The 25800-nt window shown below is 40.9% G+C and overlaps 1 protein-coding gene across 3 annotated transcripts in view; it reads right to left on the bottom strand.

Annotated features, from left to right (window-relative positions):
• The window catches only part of LOC146487334 (uncharacterized), a 37590-nt gene continuing 11790 nt past the window's right edge, over positions 1–25800 (bottom strand). For all 3 annotated transcript variants that reach the window (XM_085087090.1, XM_085087096.1, XM_085087102.1), the window contains 19 exons: positions 25130–25278; positions 23648–23953; positions 22740–23063; positions 21477–21706; positions 20779–20848; positions 18806–19123; positions 17235–17537; positions 16008–16298; positions 15470–15766; positions 13750–14049; positions 11515–11865; positions 10312–10614; positions 7008–7474; positions 5848–5942; positions 4945–5104; positions 4186–4252; positions 3033–3304; positions 1707–1863; positions 1–734 (listed from right to left, as the gene is read on the bottom strand). In XM_085087090.1, coding sequence (XP_084943216.1) covers positions 1–734; positions 1707–1863; positions 3033–3304; positions 4186–4252; positions 4945–5104; positions 5848–5942; positions 7008–7474; positions 10312–10614; positions 11515–11865; positions 13750–14049; positions 15470–15766; positions 16008–16298; positions 17235–17537; positions 18806–19123; positions 20779–20848; positions 21477–21706; positions 22740–23063; positions 23648–23953; positions 25130–25278 — 5194 coding nt within the window. The remainder of the gene's footprint in view (positions 735–1706; positions 1864–3032; positions 3305–4185; positions 4253–4944; positions 5105–5847; positions 5943–7007; positions 7475–10311; positions 10615–11514; positions 11866–13749; positions 14050–15469; positions 15767–16007; positions 16299–17234; positions 17538–18805; positions 19124–20778; positions 20849–21476; positions 21707–22739; positions 23064–23647; positions 23954–25129; positions 25279–25800) is intronic.

Raw genomic sequence — 25800 nt, 5'->3', positions numbered from 1 at the left:
CTACAGTCTTGTTTCATCTACAACACGGACATTCGGCTCCAGGGTAAATGGAACAGGAACTATATAAACTTGTTCTGTCTTTTCTCGGTTGAGCGGTGATGTGAATCTCTTCTGTGTTATAGTTGGGAATGTCACATTATTGGTCTCGAAGCTTGTAAAAGGCCACATTGTCGGGTCACTGTTCTTGCGGTTTAGCGGTGATGTGAACCTCTTCTGTGTTGTAGTCGGGGATGTCAAATTATTGGTCTCGCTGCTTGTAAAAGGCCACATTGTTGGGTCACTGTTCTTGCGATTTAGAGGTGATGTGAACCTGTTCTGTGTTATAGTTGGGAATGTCAAATTGTAAGTCTCGCTGCTTGTAAAAGGCCATGATGTTGGGTCACTGTTCCTGCGGTTTAGCGGTGATGTGAATCTCTTCCGTGTTGCAGTTGGAACTGTCAAATTATTGGTCTCGCTGTTTGTAAAAGGCCACGTTGTGGGATCACTGTTCACTCGGTGTACACTATTTGGCCTGGGAGACCAATCCTGGCGAATGTCACGTGAGCTGAGAACTTCGTAATACTGGTTGACTGCCATAGCGGCCTGGTGGTCACTTTCTCTCTCCGCACGCATAATCTGGCATTGCTGGCGGCGGTGCCGCTTCGACATAGCTTTTGCCATGTTTTCCATGTTCGCCAGGAAAGTGTCTACAATTGGACGCATCTCATTCTGCAGATCTTTGCTTTGCGTCAAAGCTGTAACAGAAAGTAAAAATTTAATTAATGTTCTCAACTCATTTATTCCTAGAATTAAACCTTACGTTAAATCTGTGGGCTAACTTTTGGAAATCCCGAAGTTTGACTGTTAATAGAAACCGTGTTTATTGTGCTGTACAGGATTGGCCAATGTAACCTGATACTCATAGGAACTTCACATGAGACGAAGTAAACTGAGCGAATTAAGGACGGTGCCTACTTTTGTTACTGCGCATACGTTCTGCGCATCTCGAGATACTCCTATTGGTGGTGCCTACTAATACACGGATATTTTTGCGCGGTTTAAAACTATGCGCAGAAAGCAGAAATTACAAGTGCTTTTGGTATACAAAAAGAAGATTGGGGGTAACCATGCATTTTCAATAGATGATAAAACTTCAATTTGGGAAAACGCCATACATTCACTTTAAATTTTACAGCTTTTTAAAATTATTGTTGCTTAATTATCTCTAAAAAAAATGCTTGATTACCCCCCAATTTTCTTTTTGGATTCCAATAGTCCTCGCTAAGATCTGCTTTTCCCGCGCCCGCATGTTTACAAACCGCGCAAAAATACTTCCTCATTAGTAGGCACCGTCCTTATAAAATTCGACGTTTGACTCAATTGAGTTCGTCCGACTCAATTTGGATCGACCAACGCGTTCTATCGGTCTGATTCAGACGGATAGAACGCGTAAAGATCGACTGTGGGACCGAACGTCGATCTTTTCATGAACCGAACTTGATGAATAAATCCTGCTGAAATCCTATCGACCGAAAGATTCGTTTTAGCTGCCTGAATTTGCTTCGACGAATGATGTTCGACGTTTGACCCAACGGTCGAGCTTTACCCATTCGGTCGACCCAAATTGCAATTTAAGTTCGTCTCAAATGAAGTTCAGCGTTTGACTCAGGCCTTAGGATTAGTTTTTCTCAAGAACCATTGGTGAAGCACCCACTTCATGTACAAACCTTCACTTGTCTTGTCCCGACGGACCTCGTATGAGATTCCTATCACAATGGCCAGTATCAATAAAGTTACAATAACGATCATGGCGGTGATAAACTTTGTCGAGCTTGCGCGAAAGAGCTCCGTAGACTGCTGCTCTCCCGGACTTTCCTTTGGCTCCTACAAGAAAATAAAACATTGGTACGCTACGCGTACTTGTGCATGCACGAGAGAGATAGACCCCCATTAGACACTACTTATTGGGTGACCAACAAGCTCAGGAATACCTAGCCGGGTAATTATCGGCAGTTATGCACTCACACAAATAAATAAGTCAATAAATAAGTAGACGTGCACATGTACGAACATAGAAATAAGGAAACAAATCCAACGGGACCGATGACTAAGGAATAAGTGGCAGACCACAATCACGAAGTTGAAGACCTAGGACTTCCGGACGACAGCACTCTATCTACTCTATCCACGTCAATCAACGCAAGTACGAAAGTAACCCTTCACCGTAAAAATCGTTCCACATAGCGTCCGTCCGGAAGTCCGCCCAACTTTAGCATCTTATAAGGCGGGCAAGCTCGTGCTTTCACTCGATAAACGTCTGGTTGAACGTACAAAAACGATTAGGTATCGCTTCAAAATTTGAAGGCAATTCTTTCTGTATGCGTCACTGGTGTTTGAATTTAAAGGTCGCTCTGAATGTGCCTGTCGGGATCACAGAGAAATGAGGAGCTATACAGAAATCCACCACCACTGTCTGGAATTAATAGGTTTTGCAAGCCGGTTCTACGTTATGGCTATACCATCAAATATACTCCTACAACTGATGTAATTACTATCAAAGATAGGCTACTATTGGATAAGATAACTGCTGATAATACTCATTCCCTTCATGAACTGCTTCCACCCAAGATGATCAAGAAGCATTTCCCTGTATTTTTCCCGAAAACTATTTTTAGTAGCAATTTACGGCTGGTTCGCTATACAGACAAATGTATGGAAAGTTCAAAACACGACTGAACGCTTTCTAGCACAGCTACATCCCTCCAATTTTTTTTCTTAAAATCCTTTTCCTAACGCCAAAAGTTTCCAATTCATGAATTTTTTCAGAAGCGATGTTTTATGAAAATTATTTGACATCGGATTTCCATACACTGTTATTTCAAGCCTGTTTGCCTACTTATCAAAATGGCGTCGAAAACCGTGACAAGGCCTGTTTCATTTCTCTGATCAAAAAACATGCATGACTAACTCGAGGAATGAACTGATCCAGTGCCCCAGAAAATGAAATAAGAAATAGACAAGTATGTTCGCAAATTAGAATCAGATAGCCCTACCCTAAGTATCTTGACATTTTCCTCGATGCTTTCGAATACATGGGCAGCATCGCTCTTAATTTGCTCTGCAAAACACGCGTCAAGCTTCATGGAGTTACCAGCTAGCACCACCCCGTAACTGGCCTTGTAGTCATAGACACGGACGATCCTGAAACGAGGGTCTTCAAACAGGTGCTTGTGAGAGGACAGCACATAAAGGTCCACCAATGCTCCTTTCACTTCTTGCCTCGCTAGAGCTTGGCTGATCTCCTCGTACGTTTTGTAGCTACGTCCTAAAAGTAATCAAGGTGTTAGAAATACCACTATATAGAGAGAAGAGACCATTGGTTCTAGCTATTAAATTTCAGGTGCTTGAAAAAACCATTACAAGCAAAGAGTTTACCTAGCGTGACAGAATATCACAAAATGCCGTGACAGAATGAGCTAAAGACGAATTTACATCACATGCAGGATCACACAAAATAGCACGATCAAGAGTGACATAATCACCTAAAAAATCGTGACTTGGAATTACGCAGACAGAATCACCCAAAATGGCTTATAAATGTAACGTAACCAAAGGCTTCTATTATAAGTGAGGCTTAAATTTTACGATGTGGAAAATTTCGATTCTTATTTAGCGAGCAGCTTTCCGGTAATTTGATTCGAAAATCCCGCCAAGCAAAAATTGCGAGAGCCTGGCAGAGACAAGTCGATACTATGCATAGACGTATCTGCGTTCAGATCGATTTAGTTGAATTATCACTGTTGACTGATCTGAGTAGTACACTAGTTTCAATTAACAACATGTGAAGGAGAAACTTCAAACGCAAGCTAGGAATAGCAAGAAGCACTGAACTAAAGCCAAAAGAGGTTAATCTAGCAAGTACAAAAAATTGTTACAACTAACATGTACTTCTGTTTAGTTGTCGGGAAAAATAGCTAAGTAAAGTCCAGAAATGCACGCTAATGTGATTCAGGAACTGTATGATAGACATCACAAGGTGGCCCCTAACCTTAATTCTCACTAAAACACACATAATTCTGCCAATCATGAAGTCATATGAAAACGACAAAAAGGTCTGTTTTATATGAAATACCCAAATTCAGGGTTAGGTGCATTTATGGACATAAGTGAGTAAGGTACAGTTGTACTTCACAAGCAAAACTTTACCTGTGTTCACTTTAGCATTCTTACGTATCCCGAGTCGAAAATCAGAGTTGTTCGAGATAGCTGCAACCTAGAAGTAAAAGGGTTTGAGGTTAACAGGGAAATGAAGGGAAAGGCACAATATCACAAACGGTGTGTCAGAAAACGCGTGATATCTCTTGTAAGGACTGTGGTCAACTCCACGTAATGACCAACCGCCGGATTAAAAAGTTCATGACCACTCCGCACTTAAAGGGACAATGTCACGGTGGTTTTTCTGTATTTTGGTCCAAACTGCTCAAATATTTGACAAAGAACTTTTTTTCTAAAATGAAATTTCTGTTAGAGTGCCAGGAAGAAAATATTAATGAATTCCAACGAGTAAGGACAAACCATTATCAGGTTTTTAGCGACTTCTCTACAATATACAAGATGAACTTGAAAAAATTGGCCATTTTTTTCAAGTTGCAATCCATTTCCATCCTAGCCATCAGCAGCCAAACATAATTATTACTAGTTTCTGTGCTCTAGTAGGGTTACCATCAACAAAACTGAACCATTATTTTGACGATTCCATCGATTGAAATAAGTTTTTTGGCTGTTCAAAGTGACACAGAAAATAGGCGACACTGCCCCTTTAAGCCATGTTGTTGCCTCGAACACCTGATTAATCCGACCACGTAGATGGTTGCAATAAAGGTGTTGCACTCAGTGTAATATCACCCGGACAAATGCATTGTTATTTTGGAACAAAAAGTCTAAACAAAAATTGAAGAGGATTACCTGTGTACCATAGAGGGTTATGTAGGGTCCTTGATAACCAAACCCTGTGAGCGCAGCAGCGATTGTCCCGGTTAAAATAGCGATGATAACCAACCCGGACAAGGTCCAAGCGATCGCAAAGATACGAGCTAGTATACCTTTTGGACATCGGTCACCGTACCTGTTAGGGAAGTGGTCAAAATTACTATATTTGAACAGGGCTCAGCAAACCACAAAACCGGCAGATGGTGGTCTCTGCCTGCACCCCCTTCCTCAACCTCAAAAGATGGTGTCTTTTTTACATAGCACTCCTCTATCCAGCAGTAAAAAATAACGATGAGATTCAAGCTTCACTTTTCTTGTTTATCTAGCAATGCTGACCCTCGCTAGCTGAATATTTCTGTGTTAACATCAAATTTTAAAGCAAATAAAATGTTGTCGGTAATATTCATGAGCGGATGAAAGGTGAAGTCTTCTATAACCCCCCTACCCCAGACAAGATGGGTCCTCTTTAATCAAACTTGTTATTACCAGTTCCCTAAGACAATTTCATCAGTTTGACATTTATGATTTGTAATTAATTCATGGAGAACCAGGGGTGAGTTACATAAAATTTAACGTCGGGCGTAACTGCTAACGCAAGACCTTCAGCCCCGTCACATTCAGTATTTTAACGTCTGACGATAACATTTACGCCCGCCGTTAAGTTTTATGCAACTCGTCCCAGATGACAAGCTTCAATGACTTGGCGGCCATGTTGGTGAAGACAACGAAAGGAGCTAACTTTCAATACGGCTTGTTTAAGTAAAGCGTATTCACTTTGCTACGGACATAGCACTAAGTCAAAAAGATCTGAGTGCTCGACCAACAGTGTCCTGACTCGTCTGTCAAGGATTCGTAAATTCCCTTTTGTAGTCGACTTACCCGATGGTAGTCGAAGTAACGAATGCCCACCACAGTCCCTCAAAAGCGCCTTGAACAAATGACTTCGGAAATTCGTCTTTGTTCTGCCGACATTCCTATTTAGGAAAACAGAAAGAAAAGTCCTTATACATCACCAGGGTTGACAGCAGCATTAGGCGAACGTCAACGTGAACGAACCAGGAGCTCATGGGTAACCTGTGCCACCTGTGTACAGGGAAGCCATTCACCTTTTGTCCACGAGGAACTCACATTCACAAATATTCCATTTTTCTCTCTTCCCAATTTTTAAGGCAGGAAAATATATGGATCAAGTAACCAGTTTTCACCACGTTAGGGTCCCAAAGCGGTTGGAGCTCAGGTTAGTTTCAAAAGGGTAAGAGCTCAAGTCAGGGTCCCAAAGGCGTTAGAGCTCAAGTTAGGGTCCCCAAGGAGTTAGGACTCCAGAACTCCAAGACGGAAAATGGCGGCTCTAGGACTTCTTGTCTTTAAAACAAGGCTCCATTTAGCCGGAGTTGGTATTTTTGTCAGGTCTTCAAGTAGAGAAAGGCTTCGGGCTCCTGGATTCAAGGCAAACGTTTTGGGCCTCCAGGGCCCAAAGACTCCTTCTGAGACCCTCTATAACGACAGACCTCTTCGGCCTGGTTCACATTAGCGACGAAAGTGACTGAAGCGGAATTGTTTTTGGAGTCGGAATCAGAAGAATGTTCTGACCTAGTGTGAATCGACACAACGGAAGCAGAAACAGAAGCCTCACATTCGTGTTACGAAATCCAAAATGGCGGAAGACCGACATGTTTTCTGTTCTAAATCTCGCGTAAAGGGATTGGAAATGAGCGATGTGATAGGTTTATTCTTCTTGGCCGGGTTGTTCGAAATCCACGATTAAAAGTTAACCGAGGTTTTCAACTCGCTGATTAAAGATCAGTTTAATCTAATGGTAAAGAAAAGTCTAAGGCAAAACTGAGAGACCAAAATCTTTTGGACGAATCCTGACGGATTAACAAATAAACTCGAATCAAAATTCACGTTAACCCAGGATTAGCTTAATCGGGCCTTAAACAACTGGGCTCTGCTTACGCTTACGCCGCACATAACTGTATAAAAGATATAGAGAAGTAGCTCCCGAGGAATACTCCATAAAGAAGCTTTTCCACACTTACCAGGACCCACATAATCATTCCAGCCACTATCATCATAAAAAAAGACATCAGCAGCAAAGGCCACGAGTAAAAGAACACATTAGCTACAGCGATAACCTTCTCACTGACATCCATTACAGTGATAAACGCCACTCCCGGAGACTCAGCCATTTTGACGTAGCGATACAAAGAATAGTGCGTCTGGCCTTTGTAGCCATTCACAGGAACGCTGAAATCCGTGTCCGAATCGATGCTGCCGACTAGCTCCTTCACACCCGATTTTCTCCCGGTTTTACCTTTTCCATCGAGCTCATAGTTAATAACAGACGCGGATTTTCCGTTGGCCTGTGTACAGTCGCTGCAGCAGGCCTGAATGGCGATATCCAATATTTCCGGAATGAAGCCCCCCACTGTGCCATTATCGGTACTGATGTATGGTGGGAAATGGTACCACGTGGTCTTAAACACCCGAGGGCAGTTACAGGTGGCTGGAAGATAGCAAAATGGAGAACCAACTATTGATTAGCCCGACGAAAAGCGTTGAGTCTAAAGCAAGGGTATATGATCAAGATTACTCACTGTAGCCTTTCGCATGCGTTGTCTCTTGACTCTAACATAATAACCTCTCGTGCACTGTTGAATAGTTTGATCAAACACCATGTGCTCTTAAAGAAATTAAATACTAACCCTCATAATTTACGCCATTGCGTAACACTCATCGTGACATGACAATAGAAAGGTCAAACAAAGGTCATAGAGCTTCGGCTACCTGTAATGTGTGCAGTAGACAGGGTCACTGAGATACCCGTGTTTCTGTTGTTGACATTCGACAAAAATAAATGCATGCCCTACAGCCAATGTGGACTGTAGGTAGAAACTAAGTTATTATTTTGTTAAACAGAAATTGGTACACAGGTTTTGAAGCGTGTATCCGTGCATGTGTGATATTTCATACCAGTAATTACGTAAAAATGTAGCGTGCCGTCTGATATTGTTTTTCAGTCGCTTGCGAAGGTACAGTATCAAACAAAACAACACGAACAGAGAGTTTCTTTGACTGACCCACTTCTGGGTCACTGATCATTATTTGGAAGGCCACTGAAGAAGGTTGGACTAGCTATTTGAAAAAGCATTCCAGTAAACAAACTTGATTAATTAAAAATATTCACTTTGACCGACCCTATGTCCAACTATCGCATCTCATTTGACAAGCATAAATATCTTTTAAACGTGATTCAAGTGTCATGTGAACTTTTACTTTTATCAAAACTACTCATATGCCAGTAAATAAAGGTCTTTTTTCTAGTTGTTGTAAATGGCAATTTCGCAGCACAAGTTGGTCTGTGGGCAGTATATTGTAAGACATATCGAGAGCTACTGACGTGACGCAGGTAACGCAATAGCGAGTATCAGTTTGGCACTATTAATTTAAAGTGCTACTATGACGAAATTCGCGTCCTTCTAATCTGAGCCATTTTGAAACATAAACCAGTAGTCTGTACGTGAAGAAGAATGCTGTTTACTATTTTCAAATATCTCTTTTTGTTCCAGAGATATTCAAGGTTTTAAAATATGCAAATTAGCCAAGTTATGACGTCATAAACTCAACCGAATTTTGATCAAATATTGTGAAAAAAAATATCTCAGCCAATTTGTATCAGAAATGCTTGATTCTTTGCAGTGACATTGTTCTAGGTGAGCTCCATAATATGAGCTTTTCAGTTTTGTTACCATGCCAACATACTGGGTTCCAGTCCTCCCTGATACTTAAGGCTTTGCTGGCCACTTTTGGCATCCTATTTTGATATTTGCCAATGGTGCCTCATCTGCATGATCCAGCAAGCGTATAAATATGTTAGGTCGAGTTCGTGGCCTTTTTAAATGTTTTTTAAGTTGAAAATCACTAAAATATTGAAATCAGGTTGGAGGGGACTGGAAAAGAGTGAGTTGCTATGGGAACCGAATTTTTTATAGCCGTAGGTGTATTGCCTTTAGAACTATTAGCCTGCCAGGTTTCAATGGTCTCTACTGTAAATTGACTGAGATAGCTCTATTTATATACTCAAGATGTTATATTGCGTTGAGAACATGACGTCATCAGTCCTCTCATTTACATATTTTACACATTTTTCAAACTTAAATATCTCCGGAACCAATGTAGATGTTTAGAAACGGTAAACGGCGTTTTTAATCTTTCCTAGAATTCTATGTGATAAACCTTAAAATTCAAGTGGTAAAAATTTGATCATAGTAGCACTTTAAAGGCTAAGATTCGACAATAATTGGTTGAAATCGAATTATTAAACGTTGTTTTGACTCTTTTTACATGGAGTGTTTCGGTCAAATGGTCTCTTAACGAAACCTTCCCAATCAGATTCCTTTGCAGAAAGATTTATTGGGAGATTTGCATTATGCAAATTTTACCACTAGAATTTGGCAAATATTTTCTTTTCCGACCACACACTTTTTTTGTGCAGACCTTTTCTACCACGTTATTAAACAAGAAAGAGAAACAGACGAATGCAATATGAGTTAAAATGACCATTTGAAGATAGCCTGAGTCAATGTTTTCAACAGTTGCGAATTATGCAAATTTGTTAACGAAGCCTCGCTAACTTTGGTTTTCGTCAGCGCGTGCATTGATTGCCCAGATTTTTTATTTCCTATTATTAAAAACAAAGACCCAAGCTACATCACAATGTTCCTCTCGAGTCGATACCTGACATACCAAGATGCATTTTAAACCTTCAAACTTACTCAATTTTCGCCTCATCGCAAAGTCCTCAAAATGTCAATTTTTCAAAGAGCCATAAAACCCTTTAAAGTTCTACAAAAGTTTACATAGGTCCCATTGATAGAAAGTAGGTGAGTTATGCTCTTATTCAAAACCGACCTCGCTTTCTAGCGTTGCGTACTATTTCAACACAAGCGTATTGAACTTGGCTAATTTTAAGTGAGATTTTTGCATAACTAATGAGGAAAAATCCGTTATTTCGTTTTCTCCAAAATTCTCGAAAACTAAAAATTTCCAGAACATTCAAATAATATTTTCGAAGATAGTTCCCCAAAAGTAAACTTCAGACAAATTATCAAGAGTTTCAATTTTTCAACCTTGGCCAGCGATTCTCGAAAGTTACAGTCAGGCACTCTTAACTATGTGCCCTTCTATAGCTGGAGTTTTAATTCTAAACAACCCTCGTTTGCTCGTAAAGAATTTGAACTACAACCATAGCTGGTACGCCATTTCAGAGTTAATTTGGGAAGCATTTTTTTTTCACATGATCAATTAAGATATGTGATCTCGCCCTCTTGACACACAACTTACACCCTTCTTTAATTGTTGTTCTCGGTCCTTCTCCTTTTATCGTGAACGCTGTTATTTCCAAGTTATAAACCGCGAAGTTGTTGAGAAGCGTTATAGTCGTGTTATATACGCTTGGTCCAACAGTGACCGCTCGGGTTTGTGAGTAAACGGCTTGTCCCAGTTCTCGCGTTTTCGTTAAATAAATACGATAACCTCGTAAGATGCCGTGAACAAATCCATCTGGCACCGGACCCCAGGTCACATCCATTTTAAAGTCCCCAGTGCGTGAGAAAGGCATTAATGCAGATGGTGGCTTGCTAGGAACTACAGAAAAAAACAGAATTACTTTATCACAGAAATGTGAGGCGCCACGAATGTCAACAACAAGCAATAATTAAGCTTCACTGGCCCATAAGAGATCGCTAAATTGGCAAACTCAGTACTGTCGTACAAATATTTATGAATTTTCTGTGTTTTTCAAAAGGACCCAAATTTTATAACTCCCTTAACAGGGAAGTCATCAACTCTTATTCAATTTGCTCTTTTAAGAAACCCCTTAAGAGTTCAATAATTAAAAACAATGAATAACACGTGGTTTTCTAGCTTATTACAATCGACTCCCGATAACTCGAACCTTCAAGGGAAATTGAAAAAGGTTTGAGTTATCGGGAGTTCGAGTTATCGAGGGTAAAATTATATAGAAAATGACCTGAAAGGAAAGGAAAATTGGTTCGAGTTAGCGCGAGGTTCGAGTTAGCGAGGGTTCGAGTTATCGGGAGTCAACTGTACTTTTATCTATATAAAGTTCTTAAGCCATGTTACTAACTTTATTATTTGTAGTCAACGTAGTTTAATTGGGGAGGCCGAATCACGCATAAGCTTTCTAGTTTCTCTTCGGTCTACTCGCCACTTTTTCTTTTTAACTTAATTTAAATTATTTTATTGTGTCTTGTTTGTAATTTCTCTGTATGGCAAAATAATTATATAAAAAAAAACCAGTCATGGGATTAATGAATTGAATGATTGAATAGACCATTTCCGAGTTGCTTTGAACCTCATTGTAAAAGCGAGGCTAAGTGCAAAGTTTTTATTATGAAAATATGTTTTCATTCATATGCAAACAAAACTAATTTTCAAATGAAAAGTTTTGCACTTAGCCTCGCTTTCATAATGAGGTTCAGAGCAACTCGGAAATGGCCTATTGTTTTTATCATTCCCACTTACTGTCCTCAACTGTCGACACCACAAACTGCTGACTGACATTCCCATCTCCTTTAGATGTAAACCCAAATATCAGGATGCTGTAGTTGGTGAATTTTTTTAAAGCCGTCAACTCATACGACAACGCGTTTGGAGGCAATGTGATGTTGTTGTACTCGGACCAGCCCTCCGCCACTGCACGCCTCGCGCGGGACCTGAGCACTACACTGTTGTCCCTTGAAGCTGATCGGTACCGAAGTTTAATCCCAAGTAGAATGCCATGGACGGAATCTTTGGGGATTGGGTTCCACTGGATAGAAATACTCGTGGAGCTTGAGTTTTGAATCTTTATGTCTTGAGGAGGTTGGCTAGGAACTAAACAAAACAGAATTGAATGAATACGTTTGCAAATTTGACTCACCGGGAAAAGCAATTTGATTGTCTTTATTTTATTTCATTTTTTTTTACTTCGCCATCCTCGTTCCTCCCTTGAGAGAAGGGGTCATTCTCGAGGAAGAAAGAAAGAGAAACCTGGAAATAAGTTTGCCACTACACTAGAGGCAATCACGTTTTTGTCAGACTCGTTTTACGTCACTTGGCGTTGGAATTTGTCACGAGTCTTGATTGTTTTACTCTATAACAGATTTACTTCAATCACTTGGCTGGTCCTTGAACCAAAACGAATTGAAAACCACAGTATATTCTTCAAGAGCCTTGTCGACGATTACAGCCCAGTAAGGCAATTTCTCGGTATTGAAGTGGATCAAGCTTGCAATAGAGGCTCTTGTGGAGAATATATTAAAAAATATATTTCCATGTGAAAAGATTACCCTCGCTTCAGGACAGTGCCTACTTTTGCTACTGCGCATACGTTCTGCGCATCTCGAGTAGTCGAGTTTCCTATGGGTGGTGCCTACTAATACAGGGTTATTTTTGCGCGGTTTAAAACTATGCGGAGAAAGCAGAACTCAGCAAGAGCTCTTGGTATCCAAAATGAAATTTGGGGTAACCATGCATTTTTCAGAGATAATAAAGCTTCAATTTAGAAAAAAAATGTCATACATTGCTTGCATATTAAGGCATTTTATAATAATTCTTGCTTAATTATCTCTAAAAAAAAAGCATGGTTACCCCCAATTTAACGTTTTGGATTCCAATAGCCGTTGCTAAGATCTGCTTTTCCCATATAGTCATAAGCCGCACAAAACTACTTCGGTATTAGTAGGCCGAGAATGGTCTATTGAAAGCTTCGTCAATGAAGCTGCGGTTGGTTCCAAAATGTAATCTTAAGCCCTGGGACCGAGAAGCCGTTTCAATTGCAAGTTTGACGCACTAGAAACTACGTATACTAGACACTGTACTTAAATAAACGTTTTAAAGTCTCATTGAAAGGCTTCTCTTTCCAGACAAGCTGATTTTTGAAGATAATCGTTTTTTTTTGTGCAGTTTACATCACATAGCATAATTATATTTTGTCTTGTCTTCGAAACAGTTCTTCGAGAGGCTCGTTTCTCGAAAGTACCAACAACTTACCGGGTCCAATAAGTATTTTTTAAAAATTGGTCAAATTTTCGTGTTTGCAAACTTATTTAATGTGGTCCAAACAAGTCTTAGAAAAATAAAACTGATCTCTCAATATATTAATAAAGACTGAACCTCTCTAGAGGAACACTGGACGGCGCAAAAAGCCCGGGACGTTATCTGGACCTTCGATAGCCTGCGTGGCTGGCGGTTTTGGTGGGCGGGAAAGCCGGGCCGAAACGAGTGGTGCAGCCGTGGGTGAAATGGGGAGAAAACCGCGACAGTCACGGCGAAGCCGCGTTAACGAGCGGCTTCGCAGCCTGCGTAGCTGGCGGTTTTGGTGGGCGGGAAAGCCGGGCCGAAACGAGTGGTGCAGCCGCGGGTGAAATGGGGAGAAAACCGCGACAGTCACGGCGAAGCCGCGTTAACGAGCGGCTTCGCAGCCTGCGTAGCTGGCGGTTTTGGTGGGCGGGAAAGCCGGGCCGAAACGAGTGGTGCAGCCGCGGGTGAAATGGGGAGAGAACCGCGACAGTCACGGCGAAGCCGCGTTAATGAGCGGCTTCGCCGCGGGTTTCTCATTGCTCTCGCCCCATTTCCCCCCGGCTTCGCCACTCGTTTTGGCTCTCGTGCCCAGCTTTCCGGTGAGCCAAAACCGCCAGCTACGCAGGCTAGACCTTCGAGAAATCGGTTGATGCAGGTAAACAACTAAACAACTAAACAAACAGAAAACTGCATTACCGTCCTCGTCAGTTGTGATAATAATGGGTTCCGTGGGTCTTCCTAAGAATTTCGTTGCTCCTTTGATCTCCAAACTGTAGTTCGTGTATTTCCGTAGATTGGTTAACACAAACGACAGATTAGCGAGAGGAACAGCGATGGTGCGTGTGGTGTTGTCATCAGTGTCTAACTCGCGATAAGCGATGTAAAAATTTCTTAACACTCCGGCAACGTTTCGCTCGGGGATTGGGTCCCAGCGCAACGCAATCGATGTGGAGCTTGTGTTGAAGCCTTCAAATTTTCCGGGTGACACCTGAGGAGCTGAAAAGATAAGGAAGAAGAAAAGGAAGATACCTTATTACTGTATAGAAAATTAACAATGCACGTTGACAACGCGAAGAAAATTTACGTTACACTAAATTAACGCGAATTTTTCAAAAGTTAGGTTTACATGCATTAAATTAACGCGAATTTTTCGATAAGCATCTTGCTTTATTTACTGCGATTTTCATGAATGCCAAACTGCGTTTTGGCTTCCGTCAATAAAACCTTCCAAGACCAGTGCACGGATGTTTCTAAGATTTTTTTAAGGCCGAAAATTTGGTTTTGAAGCCCAACTAGAGCCTATCAATTCAAAAGATAGTAAATCTGAAGAGCTAATAGAGGAGTCATGAACTAATAAGGTTTCGTAATGAAATAAAGGTGCTTTAAAATAACAATGTTGTAAAATAGCGTGTATTAAATTCACATCGACATTAATTAAGATACATTAACGCGAATTTTGTAAAATCGCGTTAATAAAGTGCATTGTTAATTTCCTATAAAAAGGTAAGGGGAAATTCATAAAGAATAGCTGAAGGGCATAATGTGAAGTAACGTTTCTTGTCTAAGATAAGAAGACTAGTAAGGTAGTGAACAGGGAAAAATGTGATGAAGATAACGTATAAAGGGGCTATCCCACTATCCAAAAGGCTAAACAAACAAACTAACTCAAGGTAAAAGATTGCGTAACAGTTACGCAATTTAAATGTCTGCCTGTTTTGAAGACAGCAGTTTGGAGATACATTAGTGTGATCAGCAGCAAGAACGTCAGGAACATCCCCATTTTCCAACACTCACACCTTACATGTTATATTAGTTTGACTTTCTCAAACCTATTAATAACTCACGAAACGAAAGGAAAAGAAATCACTACCGTGAAACAGGTTTGGAAATGTGATCTTAATTATCAGAAAATGTGGTGAACTATTGCTTTGAATTTCTCCAAGAATTATGAATGGTTTGAGAAACGATGTCAAATACTTGAAAGAGTTTGTCATCAAATTTCCAAACACCTCGAAGATGGTTTAAAAAAACTCGGCTGCGTCTCGTTTTTTGGTGCTTGGAAATAGGACAAAACACTCTTCCACGTGTTTGATGTAATGTATCAAACACGAGGAAGAGTGTTTCCTCCGATTTTCAAACACCGAGAAGTAGGTTGGAAAAACGAGGCGCAGCAGAGTTTTTTTTTAACCAACTTCGAGGTGTTTGGAAATAGGAGGAAACACTCTTTCGAGTGTTTGATATAGCTGCTCAAACTATTGATAATTCTTGGAGAAATTCGAAGCAGAAATTCGAAGTTCACAACATTTTATGATAATTAAGATCACATTTCCAAACCTCCTTCACTGTAGTGATTTCCTTTGTTTTCTCTTCATGAATTATTACTGAGTTTAAGTAAAATTACTTCAAATTTACCAACCTTCCTCCTCTGTTTTCACCTTGATAGCGGCACTGAACGGGCCTTGCCCTTTGATAGTAGAAGCACCCACGTTAAATGAGTACACAGTGAAGGGCCTCAACCCGTCTACTACACCCTGAAAGGCAGATCCATTGAAGATTGTATATCTGGAGTAATTCCAATTAGCCTTGGAGTAAGACACGTTGTACTTTGTCACAATGCCGTTTACTTTATCTTTTGGAACTGCGTCCCAGGATATCAAGATTTCTGTTTGGCTTACGTTGTAACCGTTGACATTTTGTGGAGGCGCTTCTGGAACTGAATGAAAAATACATCAAAATTAAAGATGCCATCTACCAATGCCAGCTATCCCTTCTTTTCGTCAATATAGCCGATCCATATTTTTTTCTTCAAAGGACATTTCTTAATTTTTACGTTTGACTGCGGTTAAGACTTTTGATAGATTTTTCTGTGGCTTGAATCACAATGAAAACAGCTGAAGTGCAACGAATGAATGTGGCCTAAGTTAGTTATAAGGAGTACATAAGGAGTACACTACCATCCTGATCTGTAGATGCTAAGGTAAAAGCTTTTGGTCCGGCTCCCTTCGAAGTGAATGCCTCAACGGACACGTTGTACACATGGAACTTTTTAAGATTGGTAAAGAGCTTCAACAAATGAGAAGTAGTCATTGTTTCACTTGCTGAAACGTTGCTTGGATCAACCAAGGTCACGTGATAACCTCGGATGATTCCTAATCGACAGCATTCAGGCACCTCTTTCCAAAATGCACGAAGTTTCGTGGAACTTGCATGGACAGCTGTCAAATTAGTGGGAGGTTCGGAGGGATCTGTAAAGAAAACGTAAAGAAAAACCAGTTAATCTATCGATCAATAAACTACATAGAGCAAAAGTTCGTCGGTCAAAAAGGAGGTCAGTTAATCAAAACAATCAATCTTTTCATCCGTTGATACGATAATCCGTCTGTCTGCCCGGCTGTCAAACAAACAAACAAACAAACAAAAATCGGTTAGTTAGTCCGTCAGCCATACCGTGACAAGTGCTCAATACGCCGGTCTGTCGGTTGTCAGGTCAGTGAGACAGCCAGTCAGTCTGTTTGTGGGTCAGTTAAGGACGGTGCCTACTAATACCGAAGTACTTTTTAGTGGTTTATGACTATGCAGGAAAAGCAGATCTTAGAAAGGGCTTTTGAAATCCAACAAGAAAATTGGGGGTAACCACGTTTTTTTTAGGGATAATTAAGCAACAATTATTCTGAAAAGCAGTAAAATACAAAGTAATGTATGACATTTTTTCCAAAATTGAAGCTTTATTATCTCTGAAAAATGCATGGTTACCCCATATTTTCTTTTTGGATACTAAAAGCACTTGCTAGGTTCTGCTTTCCCCGAATTAAACCGCGCAAAAATATCCCTGTATTAGTAACCACCACCCATAGGAAACCCGAGTATCACGAGATGCGCAGAACGTATGCGCAGTAACAATAGTAGGCACTGTCCTTAAACAGTCAGTAATTCGGTTAGTGAGTCAGTCAGACAGTCATTCGTTTGGTTGGTGGGTCAGTCAGACAGTCAGTTTTTGTTTGGTTGGTAGGTCAGTTAGACAGTCATTCCGTTGGTGGGTCAGTTAGATAGTCATTCGATTAGTGGTGTATCCGTCAGATAGTCAGTCTGCAGCTGCGCCAATCAGTCGGATAGTGGGTTGGTTGCTATTTGCGGTTGTCGACTGTAAACTTCAGTTGATGCTAAAAAGGATGTATACTAACATGATTCTCCTGTTAACACTTCCACAGCTTCAGAAGGACCATCTCCAAAATTATTAAACCCATGCACCTCTATCCGATGCTTTGTAAACGCGTTAAGTCCAGTGAAGATGGCCTGACGCACGGACAGTTCGTAAGTTCGATTTTCCAAGCTTTGAAAACCTTGATTTGTGAGTTTGTAGATTGACACCTTGTATCCTTGCATGATCCCATGACGTTTGTCTGCTACTATGTCTTGCCAATACGCGTATATACTGGATTTACTGGTGTTGTAGGCCGCGAGGGACTGTGGTGAGGCGCCAGGAACTAAGTGAAAAAAAGACGAAACTGAAAAGTCGACTCCAATTGACTACAATCGGCTGTGCGGTCACGTGATATAGGGAACTGGTCATAACAAGTTTGTTCGCGAACGAAGAGGATCACCTTGTCTGGTGTAAGGGGTTAACGAAGAAACAACCTATTCCATGAACATTACCTACAAAATCAGTTGTATTGGTTTTTAGTTGACACAGAAGCATTCAGCTAGCAAGAGTCAGCATTGCTAGATAAACAAGAAAAGTGAGGTTTGAATTTCATTGTCATTTTTTACTGCGGAATAGAGGGATGGCTATGCAATAAAGACAACATCTTCTGAGGTTGAGGAAGGGGGCTGCATGCATACAGCTGTCATTCTGTACTCAAGAGCCTCTGCAAGTGTGGACGACTAAAACGCAAACGTTTGATAACGACTGGTGTAATTTGCCCTACGTATGCCCAATGAAAAGATCCAAGGCTTGCTTCGTATTAGTTCTCGTGTGAACGGGTAAAACGACCTCAAAACAAAAACTTTTCAAAAGCCAGCCGTGTGGACGGAGCCATAGAAAAGGCGTGTGGACGGAGCCATAGAAAAGGAATAAACCATTATTGCACAATATTAAAAACATAATGGATAATCGCTGCAACATGGTGGAAAATGTGAAGGGTTATATGAAAATTGGAAGGCACGAAAAATCTGGACTAGAATGGATATTTCTGCTATTTTCTCCATTTCCAATCTTGTCCAAATTCAAAGAAACAACAGAATTAATTTCGAAAAGACCGAGACCATTCGCTTGTATTTTTCCCAGACTTGTATTTACCCCAAATATTTCCTGTAATATTCGTGTTGCCAAATTGAAGAGAATATCTGTGAAAAGCATTTTTGGGAAAAAAATTCAAATGAACGTCCACGGCCCTGGTCAAACGGTGCATGATAGTTGATAATAGTCGATGATAGTTAAAAGTCGCTCACTCTTTTGACCACTATCAATCGTCAACTATCATTTACTTTGACCATCGTTTCATTTTGACCACGTCCATGGTATACGTAGTTGATAACAGTGAAAGATAGTCTTGAGTATTATCAACTTTCATCGACTGTCATGCGCTGTTTGACCAGGGCTTCAGTTAGATTTTGAATGGAGAAAGTTACAGAAGTATACAATGGAGTGGAAAGTTTTGGCTTTTCAATTTTCACGCCTGGGTTTCTATTTTCTGCCATGTTGCCCCGATTATCCACGATGCTTTTAATACCGCGGAAAGGCCTAATTACAAACCTTCACCATTCGTCCTAACAATGACTGACTCATTTATGGGACCGGCGCCCTTGTTTGTACGAGCTGCGATGGTTATGTTGTACAGCCTGAATATCTCCAGTCCTCCGATCTGAGTGCTATTGACCAAGTTTATGGTAGCCGTACGTACTCTTCCATCAGCTGTGAATACATCGCTAGCATTGGCCTCATGGAGGTACAAAGTGAAGCCCTGGAGAGGCCCCAGTGTTAGCCGAGGTTGTTCGTGATAGTCCCAGTTCACTTGAATAACGTTTGAGCTGACGTTGTGCGCGGCCAGATTGTTCGGGGAATTGATAGGTACTGAAAATTCAAAAACAGAATAAGATTAAGAGAGCGGTTTTCAATTGGCTGTCGAAAGTACCTTCGCGTCTGCTTTGGTTTTGCCTGACTGCGCTCCGTGATTGGTTAGCAAAACTCGCGCCATTTTCTCAACCAATGAGACGCAAAACCAAAACCAATGGTGTCTTGGTCGCACGTGTTTTCCCGCACTTCGCACCGACTACATGTTTTGCTTTGAATTTTGATTGGCTTGTTGCGCTGTTTACGCCTGTTGTGATTGGTCAGACTAATAACTTTGGTTTTGGTGCTACCAAACTCAATTGAACTCAGCACTAAAGTTTCTCCGAATGTAATTCATGTAAATTAACCACGTTGACGCGATAGTGTTCCTCTGTGGAGAGACAGCATCAAGGGATTTGGGTCCGTGTAGCACATCAAATATCGAAGACCAGGCCCTCATGGTAAAAAATTGTTTTAAAAAAAATCACCTTTCCGCAGACAACTACAGGTAATAGGCCAATGGTCCCTCGACTGAAACACTCCATTGTTTAACTTAAATAGTGCATAGCAAGACGGAGAGTTCGGTAGAAAAGTTAGCTCGTTATATCTAACATAAGAGAATACTATGGGTGGAAGTAGTTGAAAATTGGACAGCCTCATCGGGGGGGGGGGGGGGGGGGAGGGGGTGCTTACCATTTACATGAAATACCCGGAAATTCTAGTTGGAAAATCAAATGGTACGCATCATTCCATTTGGTGTACTTCTGAAATTATGGGCTTCTGGTCAAAGTGATGCATTTTTATTACTCCTTTTGGGATTTACAGGTGATATACATACATGTTGCATGTTATCCATCTGCTGTTAAGACAAGCTAAATCATTTCGTATTTATGCCGAAAATTTCCATCCGGGTGGTTTGCGTTAATGGTAAGCACCCCTGGGGCCCGTTTCTCGAAAGTCCCGGTAACTTACCGGGCCCGGTAAGTGTCTTTGATGGCATAAATGTTTCTTAGCAGAAGTAAATTTTTGTTGGCTTTGAATACTAAATTTTAAAATCTTACAACAATATGAAAACATTGGCCAATTACCATGTCTGTAATCACTATGTAATCGGCGAAAAAAAAAAAAACATTTAAAAAATACTTATCGGGCCCGGTAAGTTACTGGGACTTTCGAGAAACGGGCCCCTGATCTCTCCCTTCCTATCGTCTTTACTTCTTTTGAACCTCTTTTGCAATCTTCTACACAAGCAAGCTAAATATTTGTAGGTTTTCGTCAATAGACGTTTTCCTCCTATCCTTTAGCTTCTCTTTTAAAGCAACGTCCAGATGGAGGGCTTTTAAATGCCTAAGGGTGCATTCGATTGATCCTATTCCGGAATAGGAAACATACAACGATGACAAGAAATCCCTCATAAGAGGTTTTTTGGAGTTACTGGAGTACAAAATGGCTCTTAGATTATCGTGTATCAGTGAAAGTTTGCAGAAATGGAGTCCCAGATTTACTTAAAAAGAGAAATCTAACAGCTATTCTATTCTTATTCCCGAATATGGTCAATCGAACGTAACCTAAGGTAGCTTGGAAGTGGCTTATTTGAAGATGACATTTTTTACAATCCAAATTTATCGTATGACGTAAAACTAAAGGAAAAGACACCAGGACGTCATGCAGTATACCCGATTCATCCGTCATCTGGTAGACTTTGCTGCTGTACGGACCCTCGCCTTTTTCAGTAAAAGCCAACACCTGAAATGCGAAAAAAAGAAAAAGAAAAAGAAAAGAAAAATATTCATGAAAATGATTTTACCAAAGTAACAGGCTAAATAAACCTTTTTCCAAGAAAAAAGAGTTAGATAGAAGCACTCGGATTTCCTTTTTTAGCATGCCTGTGTCACTCACTGAATAATACATCATTCTCATTCATTCACTAGGCTTAAAATATATCATCACATTTAAGTTCCATTGCGCATATGCCACACATTGACATTCAGATCCTAACAGTATGCAGGATACGAGTAAAAATAGAGCTGTAACCAGGATAAGACATATTGGATTAAAAAGCGTTCTCTGGCTAAAAAGATTAAAAACATATCAGTCTGTAGCCTTTAACGTTTAAGGCTATAGACTGATGGCCGAAAGCTTATCTTTTTAATCTTTTTAACCAGAGAACGTTTTTTAATCCAGTATGCAGGATGTTTGTCCCATGAACCTAGTTTAATGACCTTAGCTCTCACAAGTATCCAATTGCTCAGTGGTAGAGCAAAGAAGGTCTTAGGTTCGACCCCTGATAGGAGCACTCGGATTTCCTTTTTGCGAGTATGCCTGTGTCACTCACTGAATAATACATCATTCTCAAAAAAGAGTTAGCATGTACCTGTACCGAGTAATTCTGGTAAGCCATAAGCCTTGTAAAATAAAACATGTACACTTGTGGACCAACAGTTGTGTTCCATAACACTGGACCTCCATCGGCTGGCTGGAGTTGAACTCGATACCCAAGGATAATGCCATTTCGGTGAATTAATGGTACTTGGTCCCAGAGAGCCTGTAAAGAAGTTGCGTTGATCATGCTCATGCTTATGTTGGCAGGGGGAGCAGACGGAACTACAGGAAGATAAAAGATTACGAATAAATTAACATAGTGGTTCAAAATTTATTACAGTTGTTTGACGAAATCGTAGATTCCTGACGGATTGGACAATTAATTTTGAACATTCAAAAGCATCATTTTGAAGAACTCCAAGTAGTTCCAAAACAATCATTAAACTGACACAATCTGTTCAAAACCTCCTCAACTAATTTCATTCAAAGGCGATAAAAATATAAGTAACTTTCTAGTTAGAAGCGTAATCAAATCCGACAATCAAACAGCATATTTCCAAGATAGTTTGAAATGGATGTCGATGTAAAAAATGCCTTGGAAAGACTTCTGAAATCCTATTTATTTAGTTAAATTATTTTTTCAAGCAGTTTAAGGCCTGGGTTTGAAAGGTGTTCGAAAAATATGGATGATCCACAATATTTTCGATTTGACTACTTAAAACACGATGAAATTTACCCTGATCATAAAACTTGATGTGTTCCTTTGCCTCAACGCATAAGTTTGTTCACGTGACATATCACGTGATCAAAATAACATAACATAAATCGGCGATATGGCATCGAATTTTCTTTATATAGATAAAAGAATTAGCGCTTCCGATGTAGATTTAAAATGTTTAACACTCTACGTCTTTTGTCATAGTTAGTAAGGGGGTGTTTACATGTGAAAACTAGCACCGGTGCGAGTTTGATACCGGTATGACATCGTGATTACATGAAGAGACACGTCAAGTCGACCGACGTAATTGTGACGCCAAATTGGATTGGTTGTCGAAGACTGCGCATGCGCTATCTGTTCTAGACTCCCAGGAGATTGATTTCATGCCGAAGCGAACGGCCGTACCGCGTTTACAAGACATCGGAATGAGTTTGAGGGGTGAACTTGCACCGGTATGACCCGCTCCGGTATGAGATTTTGTGCTGATATCATGTAAACGAATACAGAGCCACAAGAGGGAAGCGGAGTGAACTTGTACAGGAATGAAAGTCGCGCCGGTATCATGTAAACACCCCCTAAAGTTAGTAAGCTTCTTACCATCGCCATCAGTTCTAAGTAACACTTGAGTGTAAGTTCCATGTCCAACAGAGGTCCTGCCTGCCACCCCGACCTTATAAAGCCAGTACTTGTGGAGCGAGGTAATGGTGTAGTTCGTGGTAATGGTGTTATTCAGCCACACATCTATGAAACCTTTAGAGTCATATGGATCACCATCCACAAAGTGATCGTCATTCCACCAAACTCGGTAGCCGACCAGAATGCCGTTGACTTTGTCTTCAGGAATGGTGTGGTTCCATTCTACGTAAATCGCGGTGGAGTTCACGCTGTAGTTAGCGATAATCTCAGGGCCAACACTGGGCACTGTGAGAAATAACAAGGGAAACAGTCACTTAGGTGGTGTAGGGACCAATTTCATTCAAATTCACTGCGGTTTACTGAAATTACTCGAGCAAGCGACCGTGCAACCTTGGCTGAAAAGGTAAAGAGGTTCTGGAATGCTTTCATTCATAAAGACTATAGATACATGGAAGCCGTTCCGTTCCGTTACGGCCTAAGATGCCCTGTACCTTCTGTTCGTTCTCTGCTGTCTTTCATTATGAATCTTTTTTCTCGAGATTCAGGCGGCATCCAGCAAACACTCATGCTGCAAGAGCTCCATGTTACAAGGTATCACCAACAGTTTCAACCATCATCATCATCATCATCATCACCGCCACCACCACAACCACCACCACCACCATTGTCATCATCATCATCATCATCATCATCATCATCATCATCATCATCATCACCACTACCACCATCATTATCATCATCATCATCATCATCATCATCATCATCATCATCATCATCATCATCATCATCATCATCACACCCTTATCGTCATCCCCAACCCCAGTGATGAACCAAAATCTACAATAACCAAGGCTAATCCTTTTACTCACCCCATTCCTTTGTCTTGGCTTGGATAGTGTCTGAGATGAGGCCCTCTGACTTGAAAGATGAAGCCATGACACGGAAGCTGTAGTTGGTGTTAGGGGATAACACCTGTGCCCATGCGTGTACCGCAGGATTTCTGCGGTGAAGTCTTTGCTCCCACACGGAATTGGGTTTGTCGAGATTTTTGAACAATACTCGGTATCCATAAAGATATCCCTCGTTTACTGCGTTGAGAACGGAATCCATTCGTATTAGGACTCTGTCGTGATCGATGCGAGAAGCAGCATGATTTTTGGGTACCTGACAAAAAACTGGAAAAGTACTTCCGTTAAAGGGGAAGTCTCTTGGGGTTTTTTACTTGTTTGGTTAAAAATGGTGAAATAAGACCTTCACATAGCCACAAAATAATTTTAGAACAGCGAGAGGAAAGAGATCAACTCAATTCTTGAAAAGAACAACTCGTGATCTGTTCTAGCGCATTTTGAAAACAAAAACTTGAAAACGTTAGCCTAACCATTTTCAAGTTTCAATCCTTTCCGACCTACTCTGTCTCTCGCCAAAGGCACCAATCGACAATTTTATTGCAATGGGGTGATAATTTATAACAAAACTAGACAATTTGTCCAAACCCGATTTATACGATTTCGGGTTATATTATGTGAGCCTTGCGAATTTTAAACGAATTTTGACGTAAAGAAGGAAATAAAAGAACCAAAATCCATAAAAAGGATGCACGAGCTGAAGCAATTTCCAACAGCCGCGTCTTTCACAGTGAGCATAGGAAGTATCAAGATTTTTTTTTTCAGGAATAAAATACGATAACACATTCAGAACAATTTGGGTTTACAAAAAGGAACAACTTTGTCTTCAAACTACAAACGATGTTAACGTTGAATGATTATTTTAAGTCCATTCTGTAAGCGAACTTAACATGGTTTGTTCCTGGGACTGATGGAGAAGGAACATGGAAGACGTCTGGCCATAGGTACTCTTAGCCTGTTCCAGGTGGGGGAGGGGATAGTGGGGAACGACGCGAAGAAAATTGTAAATGACATAAAATAAACAAATCACTTAATTTAAGTGCCAATGTATTAAGCGCAGAGCACTAATTGGGGCCGGACACTTTCCAGATCGAATTGGAATTTGGAAATGTTGGTTTTTGAGAAGAGAAGAAAACCGGAAAACCCGGATAAAAACCTCTCGGAGCAAGGACGAGAACCAACAACAAACCCAACGCACACATCACGCCAAGTCCGGGAATCGAACCCGGGCCACATTGGTGGGAGGCAAGTGCTCTCACCACTGCGCCATCCCTGCTCCCCATCCATATGCGAGCAAACGATGATTAGGTGGGGAGACTTGGGAGAGAAGGCTCTTCACGTTTTTCCCCACCATCTGAACCCTTGGTGCAGGCTAAGATGCTCTAGCACGTGGGCTCAAAGCAATGATGCGACAACTACCATTAATAAAGTAGTACGTCGACTTACAATTATTTTCACCGCTGCAGCCAGCCTCATCAAACACGCCATGGGATCCAAGGAAGGTTCCATTCTCCAGTGCAAGCTGAAGGGTAAGTATTGAGCCCCACAGTATGTCCGTAAACCGCAATTTAAACGATACTGAAGCATTTCCACTACTGTTTACGAAACACAATAAAAAAAGTAATTAACACTTGAAGCAATGTTTAAGTCCGCAAAGACAGGCAGTTGACGTAACGATTTTTAGCGCAATTTTCTGCCCGCGGCTGGATTTTACTGAGCTTATGACAACCAGTGTGCGATTTCATAACCGGTTATTTGAATGCGGCTTTGAAATGTTGCAATTGGCTGGAGACGAGTGAATGCAATTCAAACAGAAATCACGCCATTGTTCTCGGAACTTCGTCGCATCAAAGCAACAGATGAATCCCCGTGAAATTGCAGCCTGAGAAATCGCTGCAAAAATCTCTTTCCAAGCGTCGCCTGGGTTAACAGCCCTTGAACAGCTTGATTAACACGACTTTCTCGCAACATTATTCAAAATCACAAGTGTCCTTGGAACCTTTGTGGGGGTGGGCGGGATAGAGCATCAAAACAGCAAAACACATATAGTATATTTGACAGATAGCTTATGAACAGGAGTAAGCCCCCACCCTTCCCCCCTTTGGGATGTAACCCTT

Source organism: Pavona decussata, unplaced genomic scaffold (assembly GCF_977016875.1).
Source record: "Pavona decussata unplaced genomic scaffold, jaPavDecu1.1 SCAFFOLD_16, whole genome shotgun sequence".
NCBI lineage: Eukaryota > Metazoa > Cnidaria > Anthozoa > Scleractinia > Agariciidae > Pavona > Pavona decussata.
Note: the sequence above shows the minus strand (reverse complement) of the source record. Positions and strands in the feature narration are given on the sequence as shown.